This window comes from Lissotriton vulgaris, chromosome 2_1 (assembly GCF_964263255.1).
Source record: "Lissotriton vulgaris chromosome 2_1, aLisVul1.2, whole genome shotgun sequence".
NCBI classification, from domain to species: domain Eukaryota; kingdom Metazoa; phylum Chordata; class Amphibia; order Caudata; family Salamandridae; genus Lissotriton; species Lissotriton vulgaris.
This window is the reverse complement of record NC_141687.1, coordinates 513,961,718-513,981,425: the sequence shown is the minus strand read 5'-3', so window position 1 is coordinate 513,981,425 and position 19,708 is coordinate 513,961,718. Positions and strand designations below refer to the sequence as shown.

Genomic DNA, 19,708 nt, shown 5'->3' with positions numbered 1-19,708 from the left:
ATTTAGCACTGGTGGAGCCCTGTGCGACAATGTTGGTGCCCCCAATTACTTGCTCTGCCACGGATTTCCTCATGTCTTTAACAGTGCCCCTCACGTCTCCATAACTACACTCTCTCTCAGATGCATTTAATTTGATAAACAGCGCCACTAATACCAATTTAGAGTGTCAGAGAACTTTATATCACACATTACACAGAGATAATCAATAATATCTGTATAAATCACAATAGGTAATTTTACATAAGACAAAGGACTAGGAGTCACATGACAATCGTACTAGTAGGCAGTATAGATTAATAGTGATTGATGTGGAGAAACACAAACTCTGAATTTAGAACGTAATACCATGGTTGGAAGTTCTCTTTAATAATCAGTGATTGTTGTTCAAGTGAACCCTTTTCACAACATTATGTTAATCAAAGACTGGGGAAAAAACCATAACGATGTAAATTATACCTTGCAGTTGGCATGCAGCTCTTAGATGACAGTTAATAGCTCATCGTTCTATGTTAGGATTTTGACTTATAAACTCCAAGTACCAATAGGATCTCTCTGACAAAAGCAGTAATCCACTGGCCTATTTACATTATGTGGACTTAGTGATCTGCATGGTACATGTTCTTTGCAGCGAGCACATTAAACCTCTACGCTACCTTTCCATGAGTCAAAACTTCCACTTTACAAACCTGCATCTCTCTCTAGAATGAACATTGATCACCGGAGTTTCACGACATTTTTATTGTTGCCGAAAATTCCTGGAGGCCAGGAAGGAGGCAGCAAGTGCTTTTAGAAACATAATATACTCACAAACATGACCCAAAGTCAGCTCTCAATGCAAACTTACCGTTTGCACCGCCCTAGAGCCTCCCTGATCAAGGGTCATGTGACCTCAATGACAGAGTCACTGTTGCTATAGGGTGCGCTGCTTCGTAGGCCTGCCCAAAAGACTTGCGGTGGGCTTCGATAGGGATTGTGGTGGAGAGGCCTTCAAGGTTAACCCACACTTGCCACTGCTAGGGTTCACCTGCTGGTGCTAAGACACCAGGGCTTCTAAGGTCTCGTGGTGCCTTCTTAGGTCTAGCATGGGATTGAGCTCTCTCAGGAGAGTTGTCTGGTGGACTGGTCATGAACACTGAACCTGGTTCCCCAGTTCCAAATTCGGCAGCTCTGACCATAGTGCCATATCCTCTCCCCACTGAACACCATACTATCCCACTGAGAGAAACTCGCACTACCTTCAACTACAACTCAATTGTGCCCCTCTACAAACACCTAGAGGCGACTCATTTCAAATTACGCACTATAGAAAAGAGCAATATGCGGCATAAAAAAAATGTGACAACATTCTGGAAAAAGCAAACACTCATAAGGAATGTAAGATTAATTAAAGCATGTGAAATGTAAGCAGGAATAACATGGTTACCTTAACACTGTTGCACTTATTTAGAAATGAATGCGTGCTTTTGCATTAAAAGTTAAGGCCATGACTACAGGGCCAGAACGGACCTGCTTCAATGCCCATTGATTATATCCTTACAAAACGAAAGCAATATGGTTTAAAAAGACCACATTTGTGAATACAGAGCAGCGGTAAGCACTTTATTTTCCAGTCCGCCCATCAAGCAGGTATTGCAGTACATCCAGAAATGGTGCACTTCCCCACCCGGGGAAAACAATGCTGTTTAGAGAAAGACAAGAAAACAAAAGTAGTGCTTCACTGGTAAACTCTGTGTAGTGGCACTAATGTGTTTTGGGTGTAAATAAAATCAATCTGGCTCCTTATCGACCCACTCTGTCTTGCTTTAGTTATTTTTTACATTTTGAATTTTTTATTTCTCTCTTTCCCAAAGCTGCACTTTGGAAGTGAAAAATGTCACAAAAAAGATGACCTTTCCAGCAAAACAGTTTTTCTTTTTTGGATTCATTTCACTAGTGAACAAATAAAGGAAAGGAAAAGTAAGAGGGAGTAGTGGCTACAAGGCCCTGGCAAGGGGGTCCCCACACCCTGACCTTGCAGATTTCTATAGTGCTTAGAGGCCCAGGGAAAGGGGGCCCCACACCTGGACCTTGCAGCTTGCTCTAGTGCTTCGAGGCCCAGGGAAAGGGGCCCCCTCCCCTGGGCCTTCGAAGCAGTAACAAGGCCTTTCTTAAAACACTGCCCTTGCCCCAGCACCAGTTGATCTGGCTGCTCCCTCCTCCCCTCACCCACTGCTCCTTACCTGTGTCCAGCTAGTCCTGGAAACAAAGGGGCCTTCTGTCACCTAGCAACAAAATGCAGACAGGGAATGGTCGGTACTTAAGAGAGGAGTTGCCTCGCCCCTGACACTCTGAGCCCTAATTGCTGGCCCTGCCGCTTTGACTTCCCCACTCTGTTTGTCCCCCCCCCCACCCCTGCACCCCCAGGAATGCCACCACACGGTCGACACCAGAAATATCTGATGTGTATTGTAATTGTGTGGGGAGGGGGCCCTGGTGGAGCAGGGAGGCAATCTGTGAAAGTGTTTCATTTCACAGTGAAGGGGGGGGGGCTGCCTCTCACCTGAGCGCGAGGCCCTGGGCAGCTGCCCATACTGCCCGAGCCTAGGCTGGCCCTGGCCACAGGTCACACCTACACAAGACCCTCCTGCTTCCTTGTTAGCTTAAGGCAGACACCAGGCTCCTCCCGTTCACACCGCCATGCTTCACCTGCACCATGACCTCATTCTGCCTTACATTTGTCAGTGTCAGCAAGGCACATATGCCTTGCTGACACTAATACTCTTTAAAATAATGTTTGTTCCAGTTTATAGTCCAGGATGCTACGAGGGCTAAGTCTTCTAGGCAGCCATCGTGGCCGGCCATCCCTCCCACCCAGTTATTGCTTCCCGGCCATCTCTGTTACCATGGATAAAAGCTACTCATCATACTTCTAGAGACCTCTTCATGAGTTGAGAGTAATATAAATGGAATCACTGCACCAGCTAATCGCCGATACCTCGGGATTGGATATTTCCAGGGTATGGTATATTGCACCTGTTTACAAATTTTACAGGGTATAAATTAGGCATCACGTGGAATTGATGTTTACTTCAACTAATTATGCATGTTTTGCCTTCTCAGTGGCCGTTTTCTCCTTATGATTTTCCCAATATAGTAATTTGACAAAACGCTCACTGGAATATTGTGTGTGGGGGGGGAGGGGGGGGGGGGGTCATTACTGTATCTTCAGCTCTCTCTTTGGATCGTTGCATAAACTATGGTTTGTACAGGAATCAGGTTTTCATCACAGCTCGTAATCCGGGCATAAATCTTTATAGCATGCAATCCCCACGTATTCCTGGGTACGTGTGCCATCCTTGGCACTTGTTAAAAGTCGTAGATGAGGCTTTTTATACATATACTTGGTGGAAAGTAAGTGGAGGTGGGTGTCCTCAGCCCCCAGTCTTGACCATTCAAGCTGAATGAAGTGGTTGCACATATGCTTAACAGTTTATCTTTTCTCAAAGCATTTGAAAATGTGGTGACATGTACAATAAATAAGACTCCGGATAGCACTGCAGATATTTTTCACTTCTTGTATTGCAAGCTCTGGGAGTTCATTCTTAAAACGTGATTGAACAGTTGCTAATTTCCTATCTGCCCTTATTGTTTGGTTAACGTGGCCCAAGCAACAAGTTGCCAGTTTTAAATTAAATGAGCCAGTCAAGTGCCAGAAAGAAACCCATTGACTGAAACCAACACATTTTTTATGACTGTCCTGCTTTGAGATTGAAGACATTTCTTATGGTTCGAATCAACATCAAGTGTAGAGATTAATTGTAAAATGGTAAGTGTATTTATTATCTTATTGCTGGTAACTGTCAATTATTGTCAAACTCTAAACTGTGTTAAGCCTAATTTTTTAGATGTGGGGGCATTGGGTTCTATATAGAGGGTGGTTGACACCAAATGGAGTTTCCACCAGATGATCTATCGGGGTTCCAATGAACGATATTGATATGTACGACTCTGCAATATATGGTGGGCTGATCAGGGGCGGTCTGGGACAGAAACTACGTTCGGACACCAAATTAAAAATGGCACCAGTAAATCAGATTGCTAAAAAAAAAAAAGACTCAATTTGTAAATCAGGGCGGTTTACACTTGTAAAGACATGCTGTATATATGTTTTTTACAAGGTACTGAATGCATTTATGCTTATTCTGGAAAAGTTTGTGGTAAATCAGAGAAACTAGCAGTAAACACCACATCATAAAACAAGGCCAAAACAGACCATAAACTCATCTGTGAGATCAGTCCTTCGTGCAATGCCAGATTGTCCTATGGGCCAATCCAACCCCGACACTGGCCTCCCAGTGTACGGTAAATAGGCCCGCTAGCAGGTAAAGCAGTGTTTTTGTAGTAAATGACCGCCCAGGCTTTCAGGGAAACCAATGGGAAATGTGAACACGCCATGTAACTGCTAAATTATACACTCGATTTAAAAAAAAATCCTTTTTAAAAACTGATCATGATTTTAGTTTCATATTGTGATTACTCATATATTTACATGTGTTGCCCTTGATCTTAGTTGTTTTCTCTCAATTTTGTTGGTATTTTTTGTCTATTGATATGTGTTACTGTTCTGTGTAGGTTCTAGCACAATGCCAGCAGCGGGAACGATGTACTTGACTACTTCCACAGGTTATCCTTATACTTATCATAATGGAGTTGCATATTTTCATCCGCCAGAAGTGACTGCTTTTCAATCTCATTGGTCTGTAAGTAATGGTTCAATAGTATGGTTTAAGATGTGACTTTTTGATTAGAGTGTTCTGTATTCACGCAAAATAATGATAGAGTGTAATGGTCTGTTTAACAATTCCACAGTAATTTAGATCTTATTTAAACCATTTAACAAAGTTAATGTAAATTTGTTTGGGCATGGCGAGGTAAGGCTATTATTTCATTCAAGTTTATTGGGAAGTGTAATTTTGAATTTTAAACTTTACTCATAAAAATGAAGCCTCATCCAAAAATCATGAGCTTGTGAAATATCTTTGATGCTTGTACTTTTCGAAATGCGATACATTCAGAACAGTTAACATTATGGGCTGAGTGGCAACTCCCTATACTCCTCATGGCCCTTTTTAGAATTACTCTAGATTTTTTAGTTTTCTGAAAATTGAGGGGCACTCTGCGATAATCATGTGCACCCTGATATTGTATTGTATTGTAACATTTATATAGTACTTCTAACCATTAGGTGGGGGGGTCCCGAAGCATATTATTAGATGAGTAGCGCACTACACTGTGGGCCCAATTCACAAAGGTAAACTTAGACCAAATGTCTAAGCTTACGACTTTCGGTATTTACAAAGCGACTTACGAGTGGTATCTTTACGACTGTGGCGTTTCTGCACTCTCAATCAATCAATCAATCAAGGCATTTATAGAGCGCACTACTCACCCGGAGGGTCCCAAGGCGCTGGGGGGGGGGGGGTACCGCTACTGCTCGAACAGCCAGGTCTTGAGCTTCTTCCTGAAGGAGAGGTGGTCTTGGGTCAGGCGAAGGTCGGTCGGGAGGGTGTTCCAGGTCTTGGCGGCCAGGTAGGAGAAGGACCTTCCTCCTGTTCTCGCTCTTCGGATGCGGGGGACGGCGGCGAGGGCGTGGTTGGTCGACGTTTGGGAGCGTAGAAGTTGAGGCGGTTGTTGAGGTAGCTCGGGCCTTGGTCGTGTAGGGCTTTGTGTGCGTGGGTGAGGAGGCGGAAGGTGATTCTCTTGTTGACGGGGAGCCAGTGCAGGTCTCTCAGATGTCCGGAGATGTGGCTGCGTCGGGGGATGTCGAGGATGAGTCTGGCTGAGGCGCTCTGGATCCGCTGGAGTCTCTTCTGGAGCTTGGCGGTGGTTCCGGCGTAGAGGGCGTTGCCGTAGTCCAGTCGGCTGGTGACGAGGGCCTGGGTGACCGTCTTCCTGGTCTCGGTGGGGATCCATCGGAAGATCTTCTGTAGCATGCGCAGGATGTTGAAACAGGACGCGGAGACGGCGTTGACTTGTCTGGTCATGGAGAGGGAGGAGTCCAGGATGAAGCCCAGGTTGCGTGCATGGTCTGTCGGTTTGGGTGCGGTGCCTAGGGCGGGGGGCCACCAGGAGTCGTCCCAGGCGGAGGGCGAGGAGCCCAGGATGAGGACTTCCGTCTTGTCTGAGTTCAGTTTCAGGCGGCTGGTCGTCATCCACTCGGCTACGTCTTTCATCCCTTCGTGGAGGTTGGTTCTGGCGGCGGCGGGGTCGTTGGTCAGGGAGAGGATCAGCTGGGTGTCATCGGCGTAGGAGATGATGTTGAGGTTGTGTTGGCGTGCGATGGCCGCAAGGGGGCTCATGTAGACGTTGAAGAGGGTGGGGCTGAACGAGGAGCCCTGAGGAACGCCGCAGATGACTTCCGTGGCTGCAGATCTGAACGGTGGTAGGCGGACTCTCTGAGTCCTTCCAGCGAGGAAGGAGATGATCCACTCCAGTGCCTTCTCCTGGATTCCGATGTTGCTGAGGCGCTGCACTAGGGTGCGGTGGCAGACAGTGTCGAACGCCGCGGAGAGGTCTAGGAGGATGAGGGCCGCTGTTTCACCGTTGTCCAGCAGGGCTCGGATGTCATCGGTGGCAGCGATGAGGGCGGTCTCTGTGCTGTGGTTGGCTCGGAAGCCAGACTGTGAGGGGTCGAGGGATCCATTCGTCTCGAGGAAGGCAGCCAGCTGCTTGTTGACGGTCTTCTCGATGACTTTGGCTGGAAACCCTGGGAGGAGCGAGATGGGGCGGTAATTCTTGAGTTCGGTGGGGTCCGCTGTTGGTTTCTTTAGTAGAGCGCTGAGTTCGGCGTGCTTCCAGCTCTCCAGGAAGGTGGCGGTGTCGAAGGAGGTGTTGATGATGTCCCGCAGGTGGGGTGCGATGACGGCGTCGGCCTTGTTGAAGACGTGGTGGGGGCAAGGGTCGGTCGGAGATCCGGAGTGGATAGAGTTCATCGTGCAGATGGTGTCTTCTGTGTTGATCTGGGTCCAGGCGCTGAGGGTGGTGGTGGGGGGCATTGGTGCGGTCGTGGGGAGCGTTGTTTGTGGGCTGAAGCTGTTGTGTATGTCAGCGATCTTGTTGTGGAAGTAGGAGGCGAGGGAGTTGCAGAGGTCTTGCGATGGGGTGATGTCGTTGTTTCCGGCGTTGGGGTTGGAGAGCTCTTTCACGATGTTGAAGAGTTCCTTGCAGTTGTGTGCGTTGTTGTCCAGCCGGTCCTTGAATGCTGTTTTCTTGGTGGCGCGGATCAGTTGATGGTGCTTCCGGGTGGCGAGCTTGAGGGTGGTCATGTTGTCCGGTGTTGGCTCCCTTCTCCAGGCTTTCTCGAGGGCTCGGCAGTTCTTCTTGGAGCTCTTGAGTTCGTCGGTGAACCATGGGGCCTTCTTGCTGCCGGGTCTGCTAGGCGGGGTCCTCAGTGGGGCGAGGTCGTCTGCACAGTTTCTGATCCACTTCGTGAGGTTGTCGGCGGCCTGGCTGGGGTTCGCTGAGCTGGCGGGAGGGTGCTGGCTCAAGGAAGCGGCGAGCTGGTCTGCTGTGATCTAGTTCCAGTTTCTTCGAGCAACCTGTTGCTGGTGGTGGTGGATCGTGGATCTTCTGAAGGTGAAGTGGACGCAGCTGTGGTGAGTCCGGTGGCGTGGCTGAAGGCGATGTCCTTGCTGGAGGAGAAGATAGCGTCGGGTGTGTGTCCGGCGAGGTGGGTGGGGGTGGTCACCAGCTGCTTGAGTCCGAGGTTGGCGAGGTTGTCGAGCAGGGTGGTGGTGTTGCGGTCGTTGTTGTTCTCCAGGTGGAAGTTGATGTCCCCCAGGAGGATGTAGTCAGCGGAGGGGAGGGCGTGCGGGCTGATGAAGTCGGCGATGTCTTCGCTGAATTGTGTGCGTGGTCCCGGGGGTCGGTAGATGAGGGTGCCTCTGAGGGTGGTCTTGGGGTCCGTGTGGATCTGGAAGTGCAGGTGTTCGGCGGTTGTCAGGGTGTCGTCGGTGTTGGTCGTGATGCGGATGGTGTCCCTGTGGATGATGGCGATGCCTCCTCCAGTCTGGATGCGATCTCTCCAGGTGATCTTGTATCCATCTGGGATGGCGATGGCGATGTCGGGCGCTGAGGAGTCGTTCATCCAGGTTTCCGTGAGGAAGGCGACGTCAGGAGTTGTGGTGTCGAGGAGGTTCCAGAGTTCGATGGTGTGTCTGTGGATGGAGCGGGTGTTGATTAGGATGCACTTGAGGTGGTTGCTGTTGGTGTTCGGCTTGGCGGGTGCTGGTGCGGGGCAGGTCTGGATGCAGGGGAACTTGCAGGCGTGACAGCTGAAAGGTCCGTGGGTTCGTCTCGGGGTGGCTCGGTAGCATCCCGGGAATCGGCCGGTGTTGAGTGCGCTGAGGGTGGCGGCGTCGTACGTCCGGCGGGTGGGCTGGGGTCTGCGGGGGCCAGGGGTCCTGGCACTGGGCGCGGTCCAGGCGCAGACGGGCTTACCTTTGGCGCGCCCGCTGCGCGTCAACGCTGCGCGTTTGGCACTCTGCCATAAATGGAGAGTGGGGGGGTGGAGCGTGGGAGGAGCAGCTGGGAGGCGGGAGCGGGGCGGCGAATGGATGGGCGACACAGGGGAGTGGGCGGGGCCGCAGGGGGGCAGCGGCGGGGAGGTGGTGGGAAAACGCGGCAGGGGCTGGCCTCAGCAGGGGGCCAGGGGACAACGGGGGAAGAGGCTGAAGAAGGAAGCTGGTAGCGACGGGGAAAAACACAGGCAGAGAAGCCTAAACAAACGGAGACACGGCGGCGCTCAGTGGCAGGGGGAGGGAGGAAGGAGCAGGCAGCGCAGGCGGGGCACAGCTAGGAGCTGCGGCCGGGGACCAGGGGCACCGCTGGAGCCGGGGGGCAGCGAACGGGCCTGGAGCACGCCTGGAGCAGCAAACGGGCAGTGGCGGCCCTTGGCAGCAACGGGGGCACACTAAGCTCTCACCAGGAGGAGTGAGCTCGGTGCGTGGGGGGACCGGCCCTGAGGGTCAGTGGTCACTGCTCACCACCGGGTCTCCTCCACCCTATAAGGTCCAGTGGGTGGGAGGAGCAGCTGGGAGGCGGGAGCGGGGCGGCGAATGGGTGGGTGACACAGGGGAGTGGGCAGGGCCGCGGGGGGGCAGCGACGGGGAGGTGGCGGGAAAACGCGGAAGGGGCTGGCCTCAGCAGGGGGCCAGGGGACAACGGGGGAAGAGGCTGAAGAAGGAAGCTGGTAGCGACGGGGAAAAACCACAGGCAGAGAAGCCTAAACAAACGGAGACACGGCGGCGCTCAGTGGCAGGGGGAGGGAGGAAGGAGCAGGCAGCACAGGCGGGGCACAGCTAGGAGCTGCGGCCGGGGACCAGGGGCACCGCTGGAGCCGGGGGGCAGCGAACGGGTCTGGAGCACGCCTGGAGCAGCAAACGGGCAGTGGCGGCCCTTGGCAGCAGCGGGGGCACACTAAGCTCTCACCAGGAGGAGTGAGCTCGGTGCGTGGGGTGACCGGCCCTGAGGGTCAGTGGTCACCCAGTGGCACTCTGTGCAGAGTTTGCGCACTTGAGTGGAGTTTGCGCACTCGAGATGGAGTTTGCGCACTCGGTTGTGGAGTTTGCCCAATCGGCGGAATCTCCACTGTCTGGACAGAGTCTCTGCAGTCAGGGCAGTATTTTTATACTCAGGGCAGAGTAAGTGTAATTTATCCAGTAAAGGGTATCTTTCATAGATTCACATGCTTGAATCATTCCTCGCTGTCGAGCTGGGAGTCCCCAATACATTTATGAGGGTAATGTCACATTAGACATAGAAGATAACAGGCCTAAGGCCTTATATTTAGTAACATATCTAAGTCCTTATATAAAACAAGCATTTACAATGCAATAGGGCTCGCAGCATTAAAGTTTGAGTTATTGGCATTGTGTATGACAATGCGTTGCATAAAATGTTTAGCAAACTTTGAATTGGTGAGCAGTGAGAGTGTGTGCAAGAGTATGCTGTTCTTGAAAGCAGTGTGGTAGAGAGTGCAGGAATTTGGGTGACCTGAGCAATGTGGATGATGCACCTCACGCACGGGGCTGATACAGTTATTATTCACACAGCTCTGATGATGTGCACTCACTACTCTGCACTCACTACTCACTACTCTGCACTCACTACTCACTACTCTGCACTCACTATTCTGCACTCACTACTCACTACTCTGTACTCACTACTCTGCACTCACTACTCACTACTCTGCACTCCTCACTACTCTGCACTCACTACTCTGCACTCACTACTCTGCACTCACTACTCACTACTCTGCACTCACTACTCACTACTCTGCACTCACTACTCTGCACTCACTACTCACTACTCTGCACTCACTACTCTGCACTCACTACTCTGCACTCACTACTCACTACTCTGCACTCACTACTCTGCACTCACTACTCTGCACTCACTACTCTGCACTCACTACTCTGCACTCACTACTCTGCAATCACTTCTCTGCACTCACTTCTCTGCACTCACTACTTACTCTGCACTCACTACTCACTACTCACTACTCTGCACTCACTACTCACTACTCTGCACTCACTATTCACTACTCTTCACTCACTACTCACTACTCTGCACTCACTACCCTGCACTCACTACTCACTACTCTGCACTCACTACTCACTACTCTGCATTCACTACTCAGTACTCTGCACTCGCTACTCTGCACTCACTACTCTGCACTCTGCAGTCACTACTCACTACACTGCACTCACTACTCACTACACTGCACTCACTACTCTGCACTCACTACTCACTACTCTGCACTCACTACTCACTACTTTGCACTCACTACTCTGCACACTCACTCTGCACACTCACTCTGCACACTCACTCTGCACACTCACTCTGCACTCACTACTCTGCACTCACTACTCTCAATCTCCAGTCTAATGGTGCATAATTGATAATATATACTGTATACTTTTTACCCAAAAAAATATAAAAAACAATATCATTTACAACTCTGCACACTCACTCTGCACTCACTACTCTGCACTCACTACTCTGCACTCACTACTCACTACTCTCAATCTCCAGTCTAATGGTGCATAATTGATAATATATACAGTATACTTTTTACCCAAAACATATAAAAAACAATATCATTTACAATGCTAATAGCTTTAAACAATGTCACTGCGAGACCTATTGCATTGTAAATGTTTGATTTCTAATACATGGTATGTGTTGCATTTCTTTTGAGCGAACTATGACGCTCTACGTTTCATTTTGTATTCTTCTGCCCGTTTTTGAAGGAATTGCCTTCGATTTAGCTCTCATAGTTCCAGAAAGACTTCTCACAAAGTGCTTGGTTGATGCACCACATAATCATACTTCGAAAGTCAAAGTCATTGATCAGTGTGTAGTAATGTTGTGTTTGAAAGATAACTATGCACTAACAATTTGCTGTTCCTGTACAACTCTAGAGATAACCACTGTGGCTGAACTGGAAACTCTGATCATGATACCTGGGCTCAAAGCGGCATGTTAGTTAACTAGCCACCCAGACTGTGATCAGGAGAAAACGGATTTAGCCCACTGTATTTCTCTTTCCGTAACTGCAAAATCTGCACCCATGTAGAAGCGATACAATTCAGAGTGAGCCCAAAACAAATGAAACATACGTTGTGTGCAGCTTAATAGACTAAAATATTGTAATATTGTTGACAAATTGTGCATACTAAAAATGTATGCCCCTTGCTTTACTTGAGACGAAGTGAGTTTGGTTACAAAAATAAAAGATTGTCCCCGCCGCCGCCCGGCCCGCAGTAGGAAGTCAGGCAGGCCGGGGGCGGGACCGAGGGACAACAGGAACTCACCGAACATGAGGAGCCCCTCCCGCGGCACCAGAGCAGCTACCGGAGGAGTGCTGAAGGGAGCGAGGCTCCCCCCTGGAAGAGAGAGTCTCACCGGTGCAAGAAGCCAGGTGACGGCCTCCACCCGCAACAGGAGTCCTGATGAGTGCGAGCATCAGGAGGGGGTCCCAAGTGTTATGTGTGTGCCCGTGGTCCCAAGTTAGCGCATGCGTGTGTGTTAGAGCAGCTTTCCAGGAGACAGGAGCTGGCCACAGCGAGCGCGTTCTTGTGCGCGTGGCCTGCTCAAATCGCCTTCTGGCAGAGGAATGCGAGCGGCCAGGTGCTGTCTCCTGGAAAGCTGCCTCGATAACAAAAGGGTCTCTGGCGAGACCGCGCTTTCGCGCGGTTAACGCCACGAGCCCTAAAAAGGACCAAACTTAAGAGAACAACCAATCATCTAACACCAGGAAGGAGCTAGCTCCAGTCCCTCAGATTTTCTACCTCACGTTGTGCTAAGGGAGTCTCCACTGAGCTCTGCTCAGTTTACTCCTCTAATCTTCAAAGTTCCCTTGTCTACATATTCTTTTGGGATTCATGGTATTTTCCATCTTTAATTCCTTTTTAGGTTTCGCCTGTCGAAAGCTGCGCACCGCGTAGCTTTTCGGCGCAGGCGAAATCTAATGTTTACAGTATGTGTGTGTTGTCCCACCCTCTCTTTCCATTGGCTAGCTCCATAAATGGAGGCTAGCCATTGGAAGAGAGATCTGCTCGTCATTCTGCGAGGAGATTCGGGGGCGTTCCTGCGATTTTTACTCATCCCGCCCCTTTGCGATCGTCATGCGGCGGTGGTTTATTTATTTTTTCTTCGAAGGTTTATTTTGGTCATTTCTCCAGGCCGACCGCTGCCGGAAGAAGTCCAGGTGAGTGCTCCCCTCCCCTCCCGCTGTCCGTGTGCCCGTTCCCGCCCCCTCCCCAACTCCCGCTGTCCGTGTGCCCGTTCTCGCCCCCCTCCCGCTGTCCGTGTGCCCGTTCCCGCCCCCCTCCCGCTGTCCGTGTGCGGTATGTTCGTGTTTGGTGCATACAACCCCGATGCCTCTCCTGTTGGTAAGAAGCTCCATGCAGCTAGTAAACAGAGTCTTCATGTGGCTGAGTTTGTTTGGGAGGGAATAGAGGGTATCCCACTTGTCTATCAAAGCTAGCTAAATTCAGCAGTCCTTGCAGACTGTCGGGGATCCTGACTTTCTCTTACAGTACAAAAGTTAATTGCATATTCTTGTACATTGGATTGGCGCATCCTATTCGCCAGCATGTGTAAGTCTTTGATTGACTGCCTCTAGGTGTTTCTCCAGGGTCAGGCAATCACCGTACCCGCCCCCCTCTCCTCCTCCCAATGTCCGTGTGCCCGTTCCCTCCCCCCCTCCCGCTGTCCGTGTGCCCGTTACCGCCCGCTCTCCGTGTGCCCGTTCCCGCCCCCCTCCCTCTGTCCGCGTGCGGTATGTACGAGTTTGGTGCATACAACCCCGATGGCTCTCCTGTTGGTAAGAAGCTCAATGCAGCTAGTAAACAGAGTCTACATGTGGCTGAGTTTGTTTGGGAGGGAATAGAGGGTATCCCACTTGTCTATCAAAGCTAGCTAAATTCAGCAGTCCTTGCAGACTGCCAGGGATCCTGACTTTCTCTTACAGCACAAAAGTTAATTGCATATTCTTGTACATTGGATTGGCGCATCCTATTCGCCAGCATGTGTAAGTCTTTGATTAACTGCCTCTAGGTGTTTCTCCAGGGTCAGGCAATCACCGTTCCCGCACCCCTCCCCCCTCCCGCTGTCTGTGTACCCGTTCCCGCCCCCCTCCTGCTGTCCGTGTGCCCGTTCCCGCCCCCTCCCGCTGTCCGTGTGCGGTATGTACGCGTTTGGTGCATACAACCCTGATGTCTCTCCTGTTGGTAAGAAGCTCCATGCAGCTAGTAAACAGAGTCTACATGTGGCTGAGTTTGTTTGGGAGGGAATAGAGGGTATCCCACTTGTCTATCAAAGCCAGCTAAATTCAGCAGTCCTTGCAGACTGCCGGGGATCCTGACTTTCTCTTACAGCACGAAAGTTAATTGCATATTCTTGTACATTGGATTGGCGCATCCTATTCGCCAGCATGTGTAAGTCTTTGATTGACTGCCTCTAGGTGTTTCTCCAGGGTCAGGCAATCACCGTTCCCGCCCCCTCCCCCCCTCCCGCTGTCCGTGTGCCCGTTCCCGCCCCCTCCCCCTCCCGCTGTCCGTGTTCCCGTTCCCGCCCCCCTCCCACTGTCCGTGTGCGGTATGTTCGTGTTTGGTGCATACAACCCGATGGCTCTCCTGTTGGTAAGAAGCTCCATGCAGCTAGTAAACAGAGTCTACATGTGGCTGAGTTTGTTTGGGAGGGAATAGAGGGTATCCCACTTGTCTATCAAAGCTAGCTAAATTCAGCAGTCCTTGCAGACTGCCGGGGATCCTGACTTTCTCTTACAGCACGAAAGTTAATTGCATATTCTTGTACATTGGATTGGCGCATCCTATTCGCCAGCATGTGTAAGTCTTTGATTGACTGCCTCTAGGTGTTTCTCCAGGGTCAGGCAATCACTTTGACAATCTCATGCAGAGATTTTACGCCAGGATTTGAGAGAATAGTATATTAATTTTACCATCTTGGTAGTGTGTAAACAGGCATTCGGTGTTTTTCTGTCGTTGAGATAGTAATGGTCTGAATTTGGTGATTGCGATCAAGGGAAGGTTTGTGGTACAGCTAGTGCTATTGTGTAGTTGTCATGTGAAATGATTAGTGAAGCTAGTGTATTTCGTGCAGTTTTTGACAATATACATACAAAAGTGCTTTTGATATCCACTGATACGACTACCTTTTTAAGAAACAGCTAAAAACATGCCTTTTTAAGAGTTAAGTCGTCCTTGTCTGCCGTCATTTGTGAACCTTTAGCGCCGGAACACTCCGGTTGGAGTAGCTGTTTACAAGTTTCGATCTATCATTCATTCATTCATTCAGCAATGTTGAAATCCACATTGGTACAATCTTTTACAAAGACCTGAGACTTAATCTACACGTGTATTTGGTTTTTGACCAGGGCAGATAATGTACCAGGTTATTGTAGGTACCTAGTACTAGGGAGGAGTAACAGTATCCAACTGAAGCACAAGTGATCACCATGCTGTGCATTTCCAGAGTGTGGTGATGACAAATACTTCTCGCCAGTTTAAAAACAAAAAAAGAACCACTATTGTTTGCGCATGGTGGTGACCCCTTTTTTAAATTTCTTTAGTTTGGGTCGTGGCGAGGCATGCTCCTTGCTTCAATTTGTTTGGGTTACATGAAGAACATTCGTCTATGGTGGATCATCATACTATTTAAAAAAACGTGGTTTACCCGTTTTGCTGTACAATAAGTAGCATAGCAGAAGATACATTTTTATCACTTCCTTTGTACTTCTGTGGCCGAATTTGAATCCTTCCTTCCGTAAGGCACCCAAAAATATCCCATGTAGCAGGATACATGGTCAGCAAAAATGTTGCTAGGAGTACTGGCCCCATTTCTTGTACTTGCACAAAATACATCACACACATATACATGTATCAAAAAAATAGAATTTAGTTACTTGTGAATAAAATGTAGATAGTTTTGTTTGCAAGCTATCTGTACAGAGAGAGTAGAAATCAGTCGGCAGCAATGTCTTATCTGAACGGTTTAGGTTCCACCTGGTATTTTTTCACATTCCATCCCCTTACATTTAAAATAAAGAACACTGTGCTCCTTTTGAAAGAAGCAACATGGATTCATCATCAACACCTCCTTCGACACCGCCACCTTCCCGGAGAGCTGGAAGCACGCTGAACTCAGCGCTCTACTCAAGAAACCTACAGCGGACCCCACCAAACTCAAGAATTACCGCCCCATCTCGCTCCTCCCGTTCCCAGCCAAAGTCATCGAGAAGACCGTCAACAAGCAGCTGGCCGCCTTCCTCGAGACGAATGGATCCCTCGACCCCTCACAGTCGGGCTTCCGAGCCAACCACAGCACCGAGACCGCACTCATCGCTGCTACCGATGACATCCGAGCCCTGATAGACAACGGAGAAACAGCGGCCCTCATCCTCCTAGACCTCTCCGCGGCATTCAACACTGTCTGCCACCGCACCCTAGTGCAGCGCCTCTGCAACGTCGGAATCCAGGAGAAGGCACTGGATTGGATCATCTCCTTCCTCAACGGAAGAACACAGAGAGTCCGCCTACCACCGTACAAGTCAGAGGCCACCGAAGTCATCTGCGGCGTCCCTCAAGGATCCTCGCTGAGCCCCACCCTCTTCAACGTCTACATGAGCCCCCTCGCGCCCATCGCACGCCAACACAACCTGAACATCATCTCCTACGCTGACGACACCCAGCTGATCCTTTCCCTGACCAACGACCCTGCCGCCGCCAGAGCCAACCTTCACAAAGGAATGAAAGACGTAGCCGAGTGGATGACGACCAGCCGCCTGAAACTGAACTCAGACAAGACGGAGGTCCTCATCCTGGGCTCCTCACCCTCCGCCTGGGACGACTCCTGGTGGCCCCCCGCCCTGGGCAGCGCACCCAAACCGACAGACCACGCACGCAACCTGGGCTTCATCTTGGACTCCTCCCTCACCATGACCAGACAAGTCAACGCCGTCTCCTCGTCATGCTTCAACATCCTGCGCATGCTACGGAAGATCTTCCGGTGGATCCCCACCGAGACCAGGAAGACGGTCACCCAGGCCCTCGTCACCAGCCGACTGGACTACGGCAACGGCCTCTACGCCGGAACCACCGCCAAGCTCCAGAAGAGACTCCAGCGGATCCAGAACGCCTCAGCCAGACTCATCCTCGACATCCCACGACATAGCCACATCTCCGGACATCTGAGAAACCTGCATTAGCTTCCCGTCAACAAAAGAATCACCTTCCGCCTCCTCACCCACGCACACAAAGCCCTACACGATCAAGGCCCCAGCTACCTCAACAACCGCATCAACTTCTACGCTCCCAAACGACATCTCCGATCAGCCAGCCACGCCCTCGCCGCCGTCCCCCGCATCCGAAGAATGACAACGAGAGGAAGGTCCTTCTCCTACCTGGCCGCCAAGACCTGGAACTCCCTACCGACCGACCTGCGCCTGACCCAAGACCACCTCTCCTTCAGGAAGAAGCTCAAGACCTGGCTATTCGAGCAGTAGCAGCACTCCCCCCCCCCCCCCCCCCCCCCCAGCGCCTTGAGACCCTCCGGGTAAGTAGTGCGCTATATAAATGCCTATGATTGATTGATTGGTTGATTGATTCGAAGCCTTATTGTAATGCACCTACTGCAGGAGTGGATTTGATTTAAAGGAGTGGGCGCTATTTGTGGAAAAACAAATCTGAAAACTACCCATGTGTACCTGAGGGGTGGTCACCCAAAAGTGGTGTCCATTGAGATATTTGGTTTTTCAAGTTTACGTTCCCACTTTCTCCCTTGCAGGTCCTTTCTTTTGGGCCTCCATTAAAGAAAGCTCGCTGTCTGCAAAATCATTTTACAGGCATATTTGGACCTGTTTTACTGCATGCCCTAAGCAGATGTAAGTACATGCTCATGAGCTGCTAACACCTACCTGTATAGTGATTATTGATGTATGTGCTCTGGCTCTTACTAGATGATCTCCTTTTTGATAGCATTTCCCATTTGCCTGTCACACTCCAGCCCTGTTTTCGGTCCGTTTACTGTAATTTCCATAATGTGTAAAAAGTTAACAAGCAGAGGAAACGCTGTGTGTGTGTGTGTGGCTCTGTGTGTGTTTGTGTGTGTGTGGGGGGCTCTGTTGGTGTGTGTGGGTCTGTGTGTTTTTGTGTGGCATTTGCCAGAGATTAAACTATTGGCATTGTAAATGACAATGCCATTTATTTATCTGTTTTCAAAACCAACACATAAATATAAATTTTGTCATTTACAATGCCAATAGCTCAAACTTTTCAAAAGGCGAAACCATTGCATTGTAAATGCTTGTTCTGAGTTGAGTTCTCAAATTTCTTCATGTCAGCCACTTAAAAAAGGCTTTTTTAGGCCCTGTGGTACCTACAGAAAGAAATGATGACCCTCATAAAGACTAACTTTACTGCCTTTACCCTGATAAGAAACCAAAGCATTGCACGGTATGTTAAGACTTTGAAGGACAGTGAGGGGAGGCTGTTAATATGGCTGCAGAGGCTTAAAGACAGGGAGGAGAGTGAAGGTTACTCAAGATTCTCATCAAAGACGCCTCAAAAAAGACCTCAGGACGACTCTCCAGGTCACTCCTCACAGCAACTTCCTAAGAAGACACACAAAAAGTCTTCAGAAGCTTCTAAGAAGCAAGATCTTCCCTTCAGAGTTTGATTTCTGCCAAAGAAACCTTTCAGAAATCAGCTTTAGACCCCCCTACTCCTCCAGTAAAGGTGAAACATGCTTTTATAAAACCTTCCTCAGCCCCGTTGGCGGACAGCTCATCGACGGCGGAACCGACGACAAAAACAAGAACTCCACTTACTGTCGTCAGAGCGACTTCGTCGATGACAACCATCGCCTTGGTGTCGATTTCGTCGTACATGCCTTTGTCGATGACTCAAGCTCCTTCGTCGTCAACAATATAGTTAATCAGAAAGTCCTAGACAAAGATTGCAACGACGACCTGTCCGACGACAAAGATGACGACGAGTACTTCGTTGACAGTGTAGCCTGCGTCAACGACGAGTCTACTGTTGACGGCCCTCTTGGTGACGATTTCTCCTATTGCATCGTTGCTGACCTTGATGACGAAAGTTCCATTGTCGAAGACGGTTTTGTTGTCTACGTCAGTTACATCTGGGACATCAATACCAATGCCCGTCAACAGTTCCTCGGTGACGGTATGTGTACCGATGACAACCTCATTAACAACACTAAAATCAAAAGCAACACATTTAATTTCCCAGCAAAAATTTCAAAAAGAGAGATTGACACCCTCATTAACATCTCCTAGTAGAGTTCAAGCCTTATTACCAACTCATTTTTTTGATGATGACGATGATGACTCAGACAAAGACAGCTTGTTTGGGGCTGCACAAAGCCCCTCATAGTTGAATGTCAAATACCAAGAAGACGCTGATGATGAAGATCAGTTCTATGATGTACATTGGTACTACCCTGACCAATGATGTCAACAGCAACAGCCAAAAATGGTTTGTCTTCCTTCCACTCTGATATCAAACCTACAATTTATGCTTTCGGACTACAAAGAGACGTTCCCTACATGCACACCGTCTCCTGCACCAGCGCTTTCTCCAGGGCCGTACAGGCATCATCGGGCATTTCCCCGGTGGGCTGGAGGGGTGCGGGCCAGTTTTGTGGCCGCAGGGGGCCGCTTTCCTTACAGAGTGCCAATTTTGTAGCATCGCTGCAAAATCGACCCTCTGTAAGAAAAGCAGTAGCAGTGCTTTGTGGGTAACAACACCCTCCCCTCCCGTTACCAGGGCCGGTGGAGAAGCAACCTGCCAGGGCTGGTTGCTGGTCTCAGTCGGACCCTGGCTTTCTCCCCCTCCTGTGGTGCAAGTTCAGCCTCCACCCCATCCTATATCTCAAGTGCCCGTTCAGCTCCTTTCATCTACAGACGAGGATGAAGAAGAGCAACAAGAAGAAGGGAAATCCAAAGATACACCATCATGTCCAGATGAATGGTACGATTACATTATCCCTCCAGCAGCGTCACTATCTCCGCCTCAAGTAGACTCTCCTCCAGAGGATATTGGAGGATTTCATAATCTCTCGGAATGAGCAGCCAGACGTATCGAACTTCCAATGCCTACTCACCAACGAGACTGTTTCCTTT

General features: G+C 49.9%; 1 protein-coding gene across 1 annotated transcript in view; it reads left to right on the top strand.

Annotated features, from left to right (window-relative positions):
* The window catches only part of BOLL (boule RNA binding protein), a 927,996-nt gene that overhangs the window by 613,631 nt on the left and 294,657 nt on the right, over positions 1–19,708 (top strand). The window contains exon 6 of the mRNA XM_086955429.1: positions 4,612–4,739. Coding sequence (XP_086811555.1) covers positions 4,612–4,739 — 128 coding nt within the window. The remainder of the gene's footprint in view (positions 1–4,611; positions 4,740–19,708) is intronic.